Source organism: Lygodium microphyllum, chromosome 27 (assembly GCF_053477565.2).
Source record: "Lygodium microphyllum isolate KBCC chromosome 27, Lygodium_microphyllum_v1.1.10, whole genome shotgun sequence".
Taxonomy (NCBI): Eukaryota; Viridiplantae; Streptophyta; class Polypodiopsida; order Schizaeales; family Lygodiaceae; genus Lygodium; species Lygodium microphyllum.
This window is the reverse complement of record NC_141161.1, coordinates 38,807,792-38,823,707: the sequence shown is the minus strand read 5'-3', so window position 1 is coordinate 38,823,707 and position 15,916 is coordinate 38,807,792. Positions and strand designations below refer to the sequence as shown.

Genomic DNA, 15,916 nt, shown 5'->3' with positions numbered 1-15,916 from the left:
AGGCATATGTGCTGTGTTTGCTGATTGGGAGGGCGTCTTGGACCTGTGTTGTGCCACGAGGAGGCGTGCAAATCTGATTTTGCAAAGGATCTAGGCTCCAGCAAGCAGAACTGCTGAGATGATTGTGTTTTCAGCAGTCAAGAGCAGTTTTCGTGTTTTAATCACCTCTAGTGGTGAAGAAGACCCAATGATCGAGTAGAGGAAGTCCTAGTCAGTTGTGTTGTCAGAGTTGAGGGGGGGACTACCTGTGAAATGTGGCATTTTCAAGGTGGGAGAAGGATGTCTACTGATTGGGACATGGATTTTGAGGCCCTAATGGACTGTAAGTTCCCTGTTATACTTGTGCCATCTTAGGATCTAAAGAAAGATGGAGACAACTTCAGCATTTGGAAGGTGATGATGGAGGCCATTCTAGAGTCATACGATGTTGTGAAGATGGTGATTGGTAAGATCGACCATCCAACACTTGAGGATTCAAAATCTCTGGTTAAATTTGAGAAAGCTGATTTTGAGAAGGCCCAACACAAGGAATGGCAATTCGTGGCTGTCTTTCCTTGTTCCTATTCCTAATTTCTGTTTTCTGTCCTATGGGACTATGACCTTGATGCACCCCTTCCTTCCATGTAGCTTATTCCATAGGTTTCCACCTCTCCACCTATTGCGACAGGTCAGCTTATTACATCCACCCTACTTGCGATAGTTCATTGATGCAGGTCACTTGCATCGTACATGATTGCATTTGTTTTGATGATGTTACCAAGGAGTTTCTTAGCCACCTTCTTGAGGATCCTTAATCTTTTGTTTGATAATCTTTCAGAGGATTTGACCATCATAGAGGTTTTGCTTTTGGAGGGGGAGACTACATGTGCAAAGAGTGTTCCCTTTTGATAGGTTTTCTGTTTGGGACGTTGAAAATTTGCCTCTTTATGTAGGACATGGCATGGGAGGACAACACTCCGTGTTAAAGAGACACATTGAGACTTTGAAGGGGGTCCTTTCCACTGTTGATAGGGTCATTTAAATTCCTATGGGAGATATCTTAGTCCTAGAGGGGGCCAACAATACCTTCTCTAGGTCCCAAAGGGGACAATTGTATCTCCATTTAGGTCCCAAAGGGGCCCACCTCCTTTCAGGTACTTGAGCAGGCCAACCTAGTCTCACATGAGACTTTCATATTTTTGGACATCCTTTTCTTGTTCTATTTTTAGTTTCAGAGTTACAATGTATTCCATCATGCCTAAGGCTTTATTTGGTGTTTGAGAATCTGTTTTATTGTGTGGGAGTTGGTCCATCATGATTGCATTTTTCTTTGTTTGATAGGGTGACCATGTTTTTTTAACCCAAGAGGAGAAAAATTCCACATGAGCTTTGTTCATATCTACCTCACTCTTGTATTCCTTCTTCTTTTGCTGTGCAGTCACGTGCAATGCTTTTATTTCCATCACTTCTTCCTCTCTAACTCACCAGTGGAGCATTGGGCCGCTAGCCAGCCTTTAAGCTGTGCTGAGCTGAAAACACACCCTGATACATGTTATACCTGAATGAGCCATGAACTGGATTTCCTAAGAATAGGCTAGGCACCTTGGGCATTGACTTCAATTGATGTGCTGTCACAAGCAAACAGTATAGGATATGGCCTTAGTGTAGAAAGGGATTGCTTTGTATGATTCCATATAGTTGTGTTGTTGCCATTGAAACAAGAATTCCCTGTTTTCTATCTTATACTGCTTGTGGAAATGTGCCTAGTGAGAGCGAATGTCTTGAGGAATTCTTCTTGCTATCTTTTGCACTTAGCTTTAGTTCCTTCAATGGATGCCATCTTTGAAATGGATGGACGAAGACATCAAAACACGTGCTTTTATGGAATAGTTTTAGCTTTTCAGATTACTTTGCTCATACTTTCTCAGAGTTTTCAGAGGTGGGCCACCTTTGTTTACTTGCAATCTAGATCTCATCCAGTTAGTACACTTCCTTATGTGTGAGCATGTGTTCTGCCATTGACAGCTAATCCAAGTAGATGCATGTGCTTACAAGGTATTTTCGTTTAGGAGAACTGTGTGACCACTGTATTAACTTACAAATTCCTAACTACTTGGTCCAGTTGGATCTATTCGCCCTTGTTGGTAGCTCCATAAAATTGTGCTTTGATAAATCAGTTTGCTTTTTTGAGAGAGAAACTTTGATTGTTTTACCTCAATTGACAAACTAAGGTTAAAGACAGTACATGCTGTGACTCAAAAGAAAAACAACAATTAACAGGTAAGGACATTTCCAAGGCTGGCCATTTCAGGAGAGAAAGCCCTCTACAATAGACTTAGTTAATATCTAATCCAGGAGGAGTGGATTGTGCGAGGATGTGTCGAGAAGAAGATGCTGAATCCCAGTCCCTAAGAGAGCCTCTCATTTAGATAAACAACAACAACTTTTTTTGTGTGGCAGACTGATTCGGTCTTACAGTTAAGAACTTCTGTCAATGAACTCGTAAATTTCTCGAGTAACCAAGACATACAAGAAGGTAGTCAATCTTATTATTCGAATTTTTGTATAGATGCCATCAAAAAGACTTCCTTAAGCAAACTGAAATCTTTAATGTAAGAATTCATGTCTCTTTCCATGACATAGCACCTGCAGTTTTCAAACAATCTTTTTAAGTGTAGGAATTAATAGTGCTTTTGCATGTATGTATAAGTATATGCATATTAGCTAGAATAAATTTCCTTTGGTGTTTGTTCAGGAAGGGATAGGGGTCACTGAGATATTGGAATCGATTGTCACAAAGATACCTGCCCCGAAAGACACAGCTGGAAAGCCACTGAGGGCATTGATTTTTGACAGGTAGATTGAAATAAGTTCAATGTTTCTCTTGTTGTTAGGCAAGTGTGATCCTAAGGGAGGATGCTTTTTTTGATATTGTTTGTTAAGGGAGTTTTTATGAACATCATAACCACACCTTATGAGAAAGGATAGTTGTGACTCATTATATGACTTAATCATTCAGTATACACCTTATAAAGAGGACAGCTGCAAGATGGCTAAAGCAACATGGGAGAGAGGGAGTTCCTGCAAGACTTGTGGGCCAACCTTGATGAGATTATGAAGGCTCAAAGGAGGTCAAAAGAAGACAGAGACAAGATGGGTTGAGACAGCAAAAACAATGGAAGGGGCAGGAAAGGCAACACAAATTTTGATTTTTTCCCAAGAAAAGAGAATTCTATCAATATACCTCAAAGAAAACCTGAGGAAAAATACAAGGAATTCTGTAAAAAGTAACTAAGTATATCACAAATATAAGGTTGTATGAACAACCAATCAGGTGGGCAAAAACTCAAAGAACTCATTGTACACAAGGTTACGCAGCAGGAAAAAAGGAGGAAAGTGACATGGAAAAAGAAAAGATATTGACATGTGCTAGCACAAATGGCTCTAATCATCCTATAAATAGGCAGTTGTGGGTCAATCACTCCACTTCCATTGCTGAGATTTTTAATCACCATTATTACCTATTCTCTTCCTTGCTTGTCATCATCCTTAACCTCTCAGCTTTCATACAATTGCTTCTTTTTGACACTAGTGCATGCAAGTGCCTGTGAGAGACACATAGAGAGAGATCCTTATTAAATTCTGTTTGGACTTAATAGTAGTCGTGTGTGTGTGTGTGTGTGTGTGTGTGTGTGTGGTGTGTCAATAGGGATGATGTGTGTTGGTGTGTGCACATGCGATATGAGAAAGAAAGGAGGAAAGATATATTAACATCTTTTGAGGCCAAAATTGGCCAATGAGACAAAATCATGTATAATGTTGATTGTCACTGAACATCAAAATGTGACATGCTAGAGTATGGTCATTGATATAGTATAAAAGAAGCAAAGGTGGTGTACAAGACAAAATAGTGCTCATGTAGGGATACAAAGGGAGGATGAGAGAGTATCTCTAGCTATATAGCTGAATGATACTCGTATATCTAATTCTACCCAGTCAGGATTGGTGGGTAGAGTATGTCATATATCTCAAATGAAACAGTACGAGGGTAGCATTTGGCCTGGGCCCTCAAATTGTCAGCTGCTGCTCATGTCGCTGGCAGATCTCCCTTATCTCTCTCTGATGTATCATCTATGTTTGGTACCCCTCTATCTACAGGTGACATGCTGCTCTGATCTCCTGTGCTCTCTGGACTTTCACTCCTCTCTGTGTAGGTGCTGTGTGTGGGGTCAATGTCTGGAAGAAATCTTTAAGTTGTGATTTGCGCCCCCCTCTCTGTAGTGCTAGCCTGTAGTAGTGATGCGCAGAACCTATGGATCTCAACTAGAAATTAACGTAAGTGGTGCTGGTATGGGGACTCCATAACTAGTTTGAGCGAGGTCCCTTGTTCCGAATTTCAACCTAGTCCTAATACGCAACTACTAGTCAAATGCAACAAACATGTTTCTGAAGCTTTGATGAAAGATCTTGAGGAACTTCAGACTAGCAACACTTGTTGGAGTTTACTAATACGTTACTGGGAGATTATGTCAAGTATAACCATGAGACCTTCCATGTCTAGGATCAAGATGATGTTTTGAAGCTGATGTGGATAGAAAGACAATGTTGGGTTCAGTTTCGGTGTTTTATGAAAGAGGGATTATCTCTTTCTTTATAGGCCAAATCTTGATGCTTTCTTGGATTCGCCCATAGTAACATGGAACGGGGAATGGGAACGGAGATGGGGACAGGGGGCGGCTAAAAGCAAGGAACGGGGACAAGGGGTGGGATGCAGGAGGAAACGACATACATAAATAGCATTTGAAAATGTATGCATGTGATGTGGTGGATGGATGTGTGGGCATAGTAATAGGGGGTGCCCATTTTGTAGCTTCCCGTCCCCGTCCCATCCCCATGTTAGAGCCCCCTCTCATGGTAAGAGGGGATGGCAATTCATTATTCCCATCCCTATCCCCAAAACCGGTCCCATGTTACTATGTGTGTAGGTGAATGTATACTACCAAAGAACATACACAAAAACTCACAAAAAAACCACCCCCTAAAAGACACCCACTCCATCCAAAAAAAAATCCCTCTCCTGTTAAAAACGTCCCCTAATAGGGGACCTGACAAGGCGATCGGGTAGGAGACGACCGGGACGGGGGAACGACTGTTGGGGACGGGACAAGGAACGTCCCCGTCCCATTTTGGCATCCCCATTCGGCCCATTTGTTTGGGATGGCGTCCTCGTGTTCTAGGGATTTGGAACAAAAGGAAATTCAACCAGCAGAGGATCCCTTTACCTCAAAATTGGCAAGTTAGGTGATGAACTCATTTGCACTGTTGGCTGATTTTCTTGATGAGGGAACTCTTGAGTTGTTAGTAGAAAAAGTTAAATCGAGGCAAAATCAACCTTGATTTTGATCTTCTTTTTCTAAAAAAATTATAAATGTTGCCACTTGGAATGTGCGTGGCATTTGATTGCGTAGTAAGCAATAAAACATGTGGCACATTTTGCATGATAATCAGTGGCATATTTTATGTGCTGTTGAGCATAAGAGTTGCGGCGATGTAGGCAAGATTGTGGACCATCACGGGTTTCTCTTGTTTCATGTTAGGGGGTTTTGCACACCATTACTCTGGGGTGCTCATGGTTTTTAATGAGAGATTTCAGTTGGTCCTGATCAAGAATGATGTGTATGGTTGTTTTCTAGTGGTTATAATCATGTTTGAAGGGGATGTCCAATGGTTGGTGGATCTATATGGCTCGAATGATTCCTTGTCTTGACGTGGTTTATGGGACAGACTGGCAACTATTGTGATGAGTGTGCAATGAAGTGCGAGATAGAAATGGAGCAGGAGCAGTGCTAAGAGAGAGTGAGAATCCCGAGATGAGTGTACCAATTGAGTGACAACACACACAAAATAAAATGTATTGATATGTTAGGGTACAAATAAGGGTGTGTTTACACCCGTAAGTTTATACACGGAGATTAAAGGGACTTTACACCCGAAGGGACTTAACATCCAACAACCTCCCACTTAAAGGCCTGAAGTGGTACCTTTAAGCTAGCCAACTCCCACTAATTTGATGCAATGCTCATGCTGAGCCTTTGCAAGACTCTTGGTGAGAACATTTGTAGGGTTATTCTGGGTTTTGACCTTAGTCAGTGTGACGAGACCATCATCCAAGACGTGTCGAATGAAGTGGTACCGAACATCTATGTGTTTGGTACGTGCATGAAATATGGCATTCTTAGCCAGAGATACAGTACTTTGGCCTTTGGCTATCAAAACTAAGCATTGGAGTGCATGAAGAAAGACCAAAATCCTTGATCAAAGGGCCAAGCCAAATAGCTTCCTTAGAAGCTTGTGTGGCTGAAATATATTCAACCTCTGTAGTACTAAGTGCTACAATTTTCTGCAACCTTAAGCACCAAGAAATAGCCGCACCAGCCAAAGTAAAGACATACCCATTGGTAGATTTTCTAGTGTCAAGATCTCCAGCCATGTCCGAACCACAGAATCCTTGCAACTCTAGTGTATCCTTTTCATAGCATATACACTTCTCTTGTGTACCTTTTAAGTATCTAAAGATACATTTCACTGCTTTCCAATGTGGCTTGCCAGGGCTAGACATGAATCTACTAAAAACTCCCATTGCATGAGCAATGTCAGGATGAGTTGCAACCATGGCATACATCAAAGAACCACAAGCTGATGCATAAGGTATACCCTTCATAGCAGTAGCAATTACATCATCCTTTGGGTAATCAGCTTTGCTAAGCTTTGTATATGGTAGTAAAGACACACCAAGAGGCTTAGCACCAACCATATTAAATTTGTCAAGTACTTTGCTGATGTACTTGTCGTGTGAGAGAAACAACAAGTGTAAAACCTCCTGGAAGTCTATGTCTTCCTTGTGTATATAGCCCTTATCAACCAAACGTGTTGTGTACTTAGGCTTCCCATCAATACACTTCACCTTGTAAACCCATTTATTTGGAATAGCTTTCCTATCCCTGGGTAAAGGTGCAAGCTCCCATGTGTTATTCGCATATAGAGACTTGATCTCTTCTTGCTTAGCAAGCTCCCACTTTCTCTAGTTTTCACATGTTTGTGCCTCTCTAAATGTCAGAGGTTCACCTTCATCAGTCAATAAAATGCAATCCAAAGATGGCTGAAACCTCTGTGGTTGCCTTTTGACACGTGTAGACCTTCTTACCCAATGATTTGTATTGTTAGGCAATGGACCTACATCCTGAGGTATGTGCACACCATCACTTGGTGGCTAGTTGTGTTAGCATTTTCTTGCTGCTGTAACTTGTTTTCAGCATGTTCTTCTTGCTGTCCTATTCCATTCTGTGCATCTATTTTCTGTGCATTATCTTCTGGCTGTAGCAGAATAGGTTGTTGCTCATTTTTAGCATCAAAAGGAACAGAATCTTCAGCTAATGGTTGCTACATGGTTGACTGTTCATGCTGAAATTTGACTTTTTTGTCAAAGTCACCATGTCTAGCATTTTTCAACAACTTTGCCACATTAAATACTACATCTCGACTGCATACCATCTTCATGACTTGAGGAAGGCAAACTCTATAACCCATCTCTCCTTCATCTGCATATCCCATGAAGATGCCCTTGATAGATTTCATGTCTAGTTTAGTCCTTTGATTTACAGGAATATGCACAAAGGCATCACAACCAAAGATACGCAAATGGTCATATGAAGCAGGTTTACCAGATCAAATCTCTTTAGGAATGCTATTTTCCAATGCACGATTGGGAGAGTGATTGCATACATCAACTATAGTTTTAAGAGCCTCTGCCTAGAACTGTTGCGGGAGATTAGCTGTGGACAACATGCATCTGACTCTCTCACAAAGTGTGCAATTATATCTTTTTAGCCATGCCATTTGATACAGGATTGTAAGGGACTGTCAACTCCCTCTTAATGCCATGCGTCTCACAAAACTTTTTAAACTCATTAGAAACATACTTGCCCCCATTTTCTGTTTTTATAGCTTTTAACTTAAGCCCATTTTGTGTGGTAACAAAGACATGAAACCTTTTCAAAGCATCCAACACTTCCTTTTTGCTCTTTAGCACATACACCCATGACTTTCTACTAAAATCATCAATAAAAGTGTCAAAGTACTGTGCATCCCCATGTGAATTAATAGGCATAGTGCACACATTGAAATGTTCTAAGTCAAGAGCATTGGACTTTTTAACGACACTAGAGTAATAAGGAGACTTCACATGTTTTTCATATATGCAATCATTACAAAAGTCGAGACTAGAGCCTTTTACATCCAATTTCCCTAAAGAGGAGACAACCTGAAGGCCTTTCTGGCTCAGATGGCCAAGTCTATTATACCAAAGTTCCATCTGTGAATGAACTTCAGTCATAGTCAAAAACTTGCCAGATAATGCTTTACAATCCAAATAATACAAAGTCCCCTTTTTGTTGCCTTTAACAATCAGCCCTTGTGGATCTTCCAAGATCCACCACCATAGGTAGTAAAATATCCTTTTACATCAAGTTGTCCAATTGACAATAGACTTTTCTTTATGCCAGGTATATATCTGACATCTTGCAAAATCAGCTCTTGGCCATTTTCAAGGGCCAAGTCAATGTTACCTACACCCTCTATTTCACATGCATAATTGCTGCCTAAGTAAACCTTGCCTAGGCTGCAATGTATTCAAAAAATGACTCCAAAGAGGGAGTAACATAAAAAGAGGCACCACTATCCGCTATCCATGATTGGGACAGCCCATCATGAGCTCCTTTTTGGTGATGTGTATATCACATGCTGCTGCCATAACATCTACATCATTACATGAGGCTGCAACAAGTATCTCTCTAGCGTCAGAGCACTCTTCAATGACCACACTAGATGCAACATTTGCCTTTGCAACTTCTCTTGAGGGAGAGCTGTCATTATCGTTCTTGTCATCCTTCTTTTTCTTTCCTTGCCATTTCTTTCTTCCTTGCTCTTTCTTGTAGTACTGAAAATTGGGCTTCTTATGCCCTTTATGCCCACATTGATAGCAAGTAACGTCTTGCTGTTTGCCCTTGCTTTTACTCTTGCTTTTGCCTTTATTTGTTGCATTATCCCTCTTTTCTGATCTGCCTCTAAGATGATAGGTTGAACCACTGCTTTCTCCATTGGCTTTTCTTCTAATCTCCTCATTGAGAATAGAGCCCCTAACACCATCAAAGGTTAAAGTAGGGTTGTTGCTAGTGAAACAACCAAAGACTCCCAGCTATCAGGCAAAGTCATCAACAAGAAATAGCCTTCAATTTATCATTGAAGGGTTGCAAACCAGAGTCCCGCAACTGACTTAAAATCCTTGTGAGAGCACTCAAATGCTCCGATGCTGGCTTAGACTCATCCAACTCCATGTTTACAAGCTTGTCCATCAACTTTTTCCATATGGATTAAGCCGTATCAAGATGCTTAATGTCTGTAATTACACCATTAGATACAACCATTTTAATGTATGCAATGGCCTTCTTGTTGAGTCTAGCCCAATCCTCATCTGTCATAGCTGCAAGCTTGATTTCCAGGAGAGCATCATCACAATCCCTGAGAAACAAAATGCCTTGCATCCTGTCCTTCCACAAGTCAAAGCTAGTGCCATCAAACCTCTTGATTTCAAGAAGGGATTTAGTGTCACTGTTGCTAGAAGCATTAGTGGCCATTATTCAGCAAAGTGCCAAGTAAGGATGCTGTATTTTATGATAGTAAATATTAGGCTGAATGTTCAGCTAATTTCAGTCCAAAATTTCAGGAGAAAAGACTAAGATTTGATCCAAGTTCATGTACAACAGTAGAAGGAATGACTTTCAACAATGTAACTGAGATTTCAGCATATAACCTATGCATACACCAGTGCAAAGTGACTCCCACTTCAGCAATATTACAAAAAAAGCTAAACATGTGTATTGCATACATATGTGCCCAAAAGCACTTCTGATACACAAAAACATGAGAATTCTCTGCAATTTCTTCAAAAATCTCACCAATGAGAAATAATAAGCTCAGATTTCACTGTTTAAAGCACTAAGATTGCTTCAGCAATGTCCCCAATGTGCATTTCATACATCAATTTTGCCAAAATTTTCAAATTTCAGCAAAATCCCCAAAATTTCATAGATCGTTCTTTTCCAATTGCATTAATGTGTGTTCTCGAGAGCATAAAACATGCAAATTTAGCAAAATTTTGTAGAATTTTGTAAAAGCCCCAAATTTCTCGTGTCCAAATGTGCACCAATGCCAATAAATTCGGCTCAATTGAGTAAAATTTCACTAATACATGAAAAGACCCAAAATTTTCAAGGCCAATGTGCACCAATTTCTAGGTCCAATGCAGCTGTTATGCATGACCAACACCAAATTTGGGAAAACCCCAAAATTTTCAGACATGAGAATGCACAAATTTGGGACCTGTGCTTATGTGTGTGAATCCCCGCTAGTGAGAAGGGGAATAGATTGTGGGAATTAAATTTAAGAAAAAATTTTAAAAAAATATTGAAGTGGTGCTCGTTGACTTGTTGACCTACCTGTTGTGTTACATCGTTGCTGGACTGTCATGCATGATGTGTAAAGAGTTGTCACTTGTTGTCATATTCGATCTGTCGCTTGCCGTTGTAGCTGCTCACACCGTCGCCGCTTGGTGGTTCTGGGTCAAAATGACTATTGCCAGTTGGCTTGCCGTGCCATGCCAGTCAGGCTGATTGCCTGTTGGTCTTAGTCTAGTCACGTTAGTTGTGCCAATGGGTTGTCGCCTGGTTAAGTCAAATGCTTGCTCATGCTCGACTGGTTGAAAGGTAAGCTGCCCAACTCCTTCGCACGCACACGCTGAATTGACTCTCACTGTCCTCAGGAAGCGTGCACACTCTTTTCTGCAACTCTAATATGAGTTTGTTGTGATGAGTGTGCAATGAAGTGCGAGACTAATGGGGCAGGAGCAGTGCTAAGAGTGAGAGTGAGAGAATCGAGAGATGAGTATACCGGTTGAGTGATGGTACACAAAGAATAAAATGTATTTATATGTTAGGGTACAAATAAGGGTGTGTTCACACCCGTAAGTTTATACGCACGGAGATTAAAGGGATTTACACCCAATAGCAGCTTGTCTGGCACTTGGTAGACCGGGTTTATTGATGGGAGATTTCAATATGTGGATTGATGCATTGAAGTCTACCTATGAGCACTCAGTGTGATCGATGCTCTTGAGAGTTGTGTCTAGCATGAGCTTTGAATGTTCTTAAACAAGATCTTTGGTCTAGGCTCTACCCATTAGATACGGGATTCACTTTTCACTCTGCGCAACATATGGCTACATGGTTTAGATTGGATTGTATGTACGTCATACATGATAATGCCTTTATGCGAGAGATCTTGGACATGCAAGTCTTGCAATGTTACACCTTGTCAAATTTCCTTTGTAGTTTGAGATGCTTGCACGGTCGGTAGTTCCTTTTGCACAGTTTTTGGACAAGGTTCCATTGCGCTTCAATTCCTCTTATTTGAAGCATCTTGTTATCAGTGGTTATATGGGGCAACTTCTTAACTGATTCGTGTTCGAGGAGGAGATCACTCCTTTGAGCAATTAATTGGTAATCTACAAAAGGGTTGCCCAACAGTATGGCATTCATCATGCATCTCTTTGCAGAGAGCATCGACAAGTGGCAGAGGAACTATGAGCTTTGGTGCGTTCTTTGCTTCTTGAGTTCTCAGATGATACATTCTTGTCCTCGTTGGCTATGTGATTAGTTGATCTTATTTAGCAATTCCAATTGAGATCTTATCAGCAGGCTAAACTAAAATCTTTGACTGACAATTTGCAAGATGCCTCCTATTAGTCTCATAAATTCTTTCGGGGTTTGCATCCTTCCCCTACCTGTGAGAATATGGTTAGACTATGGCATCCATATAGGCCATGGTTACAAATCTGCAATCCATTGTTTGTTGGTGTTGCGACTATTTCTGGAGCTCCTTGGCTTGGCCGAGCACCCCTTAGAACATATCCCTATGGCCAGTTCGGCTTTTTATGCTTTGGTCTGAGACCATGTTTCATTTGACATACAGGTCAGATTGGAAAGTGACATTCATGAAGATGCGGTCATGGATGCCTTATTGCAGTTACCCATGGGCAAAAGCCCTAGTTGGGATACCCTTACTAATGAGTTTTTTGAGGCCTATGCCACTCATTTGGCGAAATCTTTGACTGTGATGTATCAACAAGTTTGGGAAATGAGAGCTACGCTAGCATGATGGAAGGGGGGAGTTATTAAATTGACCCTGGAAGTACCATCTCCATTGATGTTGAAACATTGGAGATCCATCTCCTTAATGGACTCAATGTAAAAATTTTCTCTAAAGTACTGGCTAATCGCCACCATAGGCATCTCCTTGCCATTGTGCACCCCAATCAATATGGCTTCATTAAGGGTAGAAACATTTTGTATAATGTGCTGAATGTGCAAATGAGAAATGACTTTGCCAAACACTCTAACCAAGAGGTGGTATTAGTGCTGTTGGATTTCAAGAAAGCTTTTGATTATTTGGAATGGTCCTTTCTTGCAGAATTGATGCATACTATGGGCTTGGGCAGCGTATGTCTTAGTTGATTTGTACACCCATTTTGATGCTTCTTCCAAGGTTATGTTAAATAGTGGTGTTACTGACCCCTTCCCCCTTGCACGCTTGTTCCGACATCTGCAGGTATAGAGGATACTACACCGTCACGGGGGACCCTACCTCGCAGCTTCAGCCTCTCTATGCTAGATAGAGCCACGAGTTTTTCTTTCTCTCTCTCTCAACTTAGCTTTTTTATGGCACATTGTAGTCATGTGTGTGAAATTGACCATAGATAATGAATATAAAAAGATCAAAAGTCTCATTCATGGTAGAACCAAGGGCTAAAATTAAAAGGGAAAATATGAAGTGAGAGAGAAACAAGAATCCTTAAAATGGATGTGCGAGAAGATACATGCCATTCTAAAGAGCCATAAACACAAGAGTTCATATCTACATAGTCTTGCTCTTTCTAAGCGCATACCTTTTAATAGCACTTTATATTCTTTTGCCAAACACATGATAGAATATAGCTAAAGAAATACTATAACTTGCTTATGTGAGAGTGCAGAACGGAAGAGAAGGAACTCGAACATAGAGGAAGAGAGAGACAATTTGCAAGAGAAGAAGAAAATAAACTTGCACTAAACAAGGAACAAATGTTTGAATATAGAAGGAGGGCTGATCAGTCCCTGTACGCAACCCACAACGTCATTGAGAGCACGAGATCAGGCTGATGATGACAGTAGCACTGAAGACGGAGGAAGATGACGGATTTGGAGTGTGCACCTGCCAAGGAAGGAGGGAAGATGATAATCTAACTGATTGCCAATTGGGAAGTGGCTTCAAATAGCCAAAAATCCCAAAAACTGGGCGTCTTGAAATTTGGGGCGAAAAATATGTCTGACTAGCATGTAATGCTGGTAAAAAATGCCAGATATGCTAAGAAAAATCTTGGAAAGGGTGAACAATGTCTAGTAGGTAAGACAGGTTGAAGAATGCAGAAATTGCCCTAGGAAATGCACATAGAATCCCAATTGGAGGAGAAAATGCACTAAAAGGCAAGAAAGTGAGTGATCTAGAATGAGCTACCTCCTCTATCAAAACAAGTGATAGACAAGTCAGAGCTCCTAAAGTCCTTGTCTGACTCAGACTAAGGCTCATAGCAGGAGACGACGAGGCATGACAAACATGATTGCTAACACCCCCTCTCAAATCTTGGATGTGGCGGAAGGCCAAGGAAGAAATGGATCTTGGGGTGTAAGAGGAATGCCAATGTCGATGAAGTCCGTCGATGAAGATTGCCAATGAAGAAGCTCCTCATTATCTTGGAAAACCCCCTCTGAAATAATAGGGGCCAGAAAATCCATAGCTGCATCATCGAGATCGTCCTGCTCTAAAAGGGATGGGGGTATGAGGGAACCATTGGAGGAGAGGGCGGGGGATGGGAAGGAACTTGTGGAAAAGAGGGTGGACAAGCAGGAATGGGTGTAGCAATAGACAACTGCCTCGGAGGACCTTGCATAAGAGAAGGGGAATGTAGCTTGTAAAGCTTGCTCTCCTGCCAACCTGTCGCGATAACAGCCCTTGTAGAAGAATCCTTAATACAAACGGCTTGCTCGGTGAAGACAATCAGGATACCAAGCCTTGTAAGGCCGTAAACTGAGAAAGCCCAAGTTTGAAACATAAAGAGCTTGTGAAAGGGAGCCCTACGCACGGTCAGAAAATAAAGGCAAAGTGCCAACACCACAAATAGACACTGAAGCAATGTCACTAACATTGACTGAACCCTAGAAGCTCCACTATCAACTAGCCAAGGCCTCTTAGAAGATGGGGCAACCACTGAAGAAGGCTCTTCCAAGTCAACAATATGAAGGAACACTGACTCATGGGTGACCACTGGAGTAGAGGTAGAAGGCTTGGATGTTTTAGCTCCATCCTTCGCTCTTGGAGGAAGGTGAGGGTACTTCTTCCAACATTTCTCCTATGGATGTGTCCCCTTCCCAGAATATGGGCATTTAGGCTTCTCTGTGTTGTCAGAGTCAAAACCTGAAGAACTCTCTTGTCTTTTAGCCAGTGACTTCCCTTTCTTCTACATCCCCCTTCCCAAACCTGCAACAAAGGCTTTTGTGGAGGTGGATCCACTAGCTATCTCTTTGGCGCGCTCGCCATGCTCCAAAACAAGCGGGGCAAGCTCCTCTCATAGAAGCTTCTCACGGGTTCTCGATGTATGAAGGTTGGTGTAGAAGACATCAAACGAGGAGATGGCAGCTGAGTCAAAAGAATCATGGCCATATCCTTTGAAGAGATCATGATGCCAAGGGACACAAGCTCATCCCTCATGTCCTCCAACTTGTTGATACGATCCCTCACGGAAGAAGAGTCATCAATAGAAAAGTGAGCATTCGTAATTTCTTCTCGAGAGTAATCCGATGGGTAAATGTCTTGTGATGGTACAAAGAATCAAGCTTTGTCCACACTTTTGCTACTTCTTGCAACTTGTGCACATACACTAGGATAGAATCCTGTAAGCTCATAAAGAGGAAAGATGAAGCTCTTGAGTTGGGCCGATCTCATAAGGTCGCACGATCCATCGATGATCCAATGGTGGGATCCTCCACTAGACTGGAAATAGGGTGGGTAACAAACTCCCAAACATTGAAGGTATTAGGGATACACTCCACCTTACATGACCAAAGCAAGTAGTTGGAACCATCAAGCCGGTCTTCTTTGGGTAAAGAAGGGAGTACGGGCACTTGTATAGAGGGTGCCATGGAAGGCATATGAAGGCTAACAGAACGGGCCTTCTGTGAAACATGGAGAGAACAGGGAGGAGAGGGATCTCAGATAAACGGGCTAGGTGACCTCCGGTTGTCGTGTGAACTAGCACGAAAATCTCTCTTTCTTAGAGGAAGGAACAGAGACCTCATCCTTTGAGTCAACAAAGAACTGGTGGTAAGACATCTTCGTGTACCTCTGCAAAACACCCACAAAAAGTTGCGTTTGGCTATGAACAGCCCCAAGATAGGAGGAATCGGCTACATGATACAGAGATCTCGATGTTGAAGATCTACCTGAGGGAGGAAATACTGTTGACTGCTCATGAAGGATGCGGAAGCACCAAAACGCTGATGTGAATGCTATTGCTTGCTCTTGAAAGGTTGTTTCAATTGCAGAAGGTAGTTGCTTGGCCTACAGACAGTCACCTCCACCCAATAGGCTCTAGATGATGGCGCGTGAGCAGCAGATGCAGTTGCCAGCTACTAGGAGCTTGCGTTTTCAGCAAACACAGATGTGGATGGCCTCACGAACTCTGTGTCGCTCTGAGATACCATGCTTTGATACCATGTGAGAATGCGCAACA

The 15,916-nt window shown here is 41.8% G+C and overlaps 1 protein-coding gene across 3 annotated transcripts in view; it reads left to right on the top strand.

Moving 5' to 3' along the window:
- The window catches only part of LOC148012227 (Small GTP-binding protein), a 118,487-nt gene that overhangs the window by 57,806 nt on the left and 44,765 nt on the right, over positions 1 to 15,916 (top strand). For all 3 annotated transcript variants that reach the window (XR_015689027.1, XR_015689026.1, XM_087668863.1), the window contains exon 8: positions 2,735 to 2,835. Coding sequence is in view for 1 of the 3 variants with exons in the window: in XM_087668863.1 (XP_087524989.1) it covers positions 2,735 to 2,835 (101 nt within the window). In the remaining 2 variants the exon portion in view is untranslated. The remainder of the gene's footprint in view (positions 1 to 2,734; positions 2,836 to 15,916) is intronic.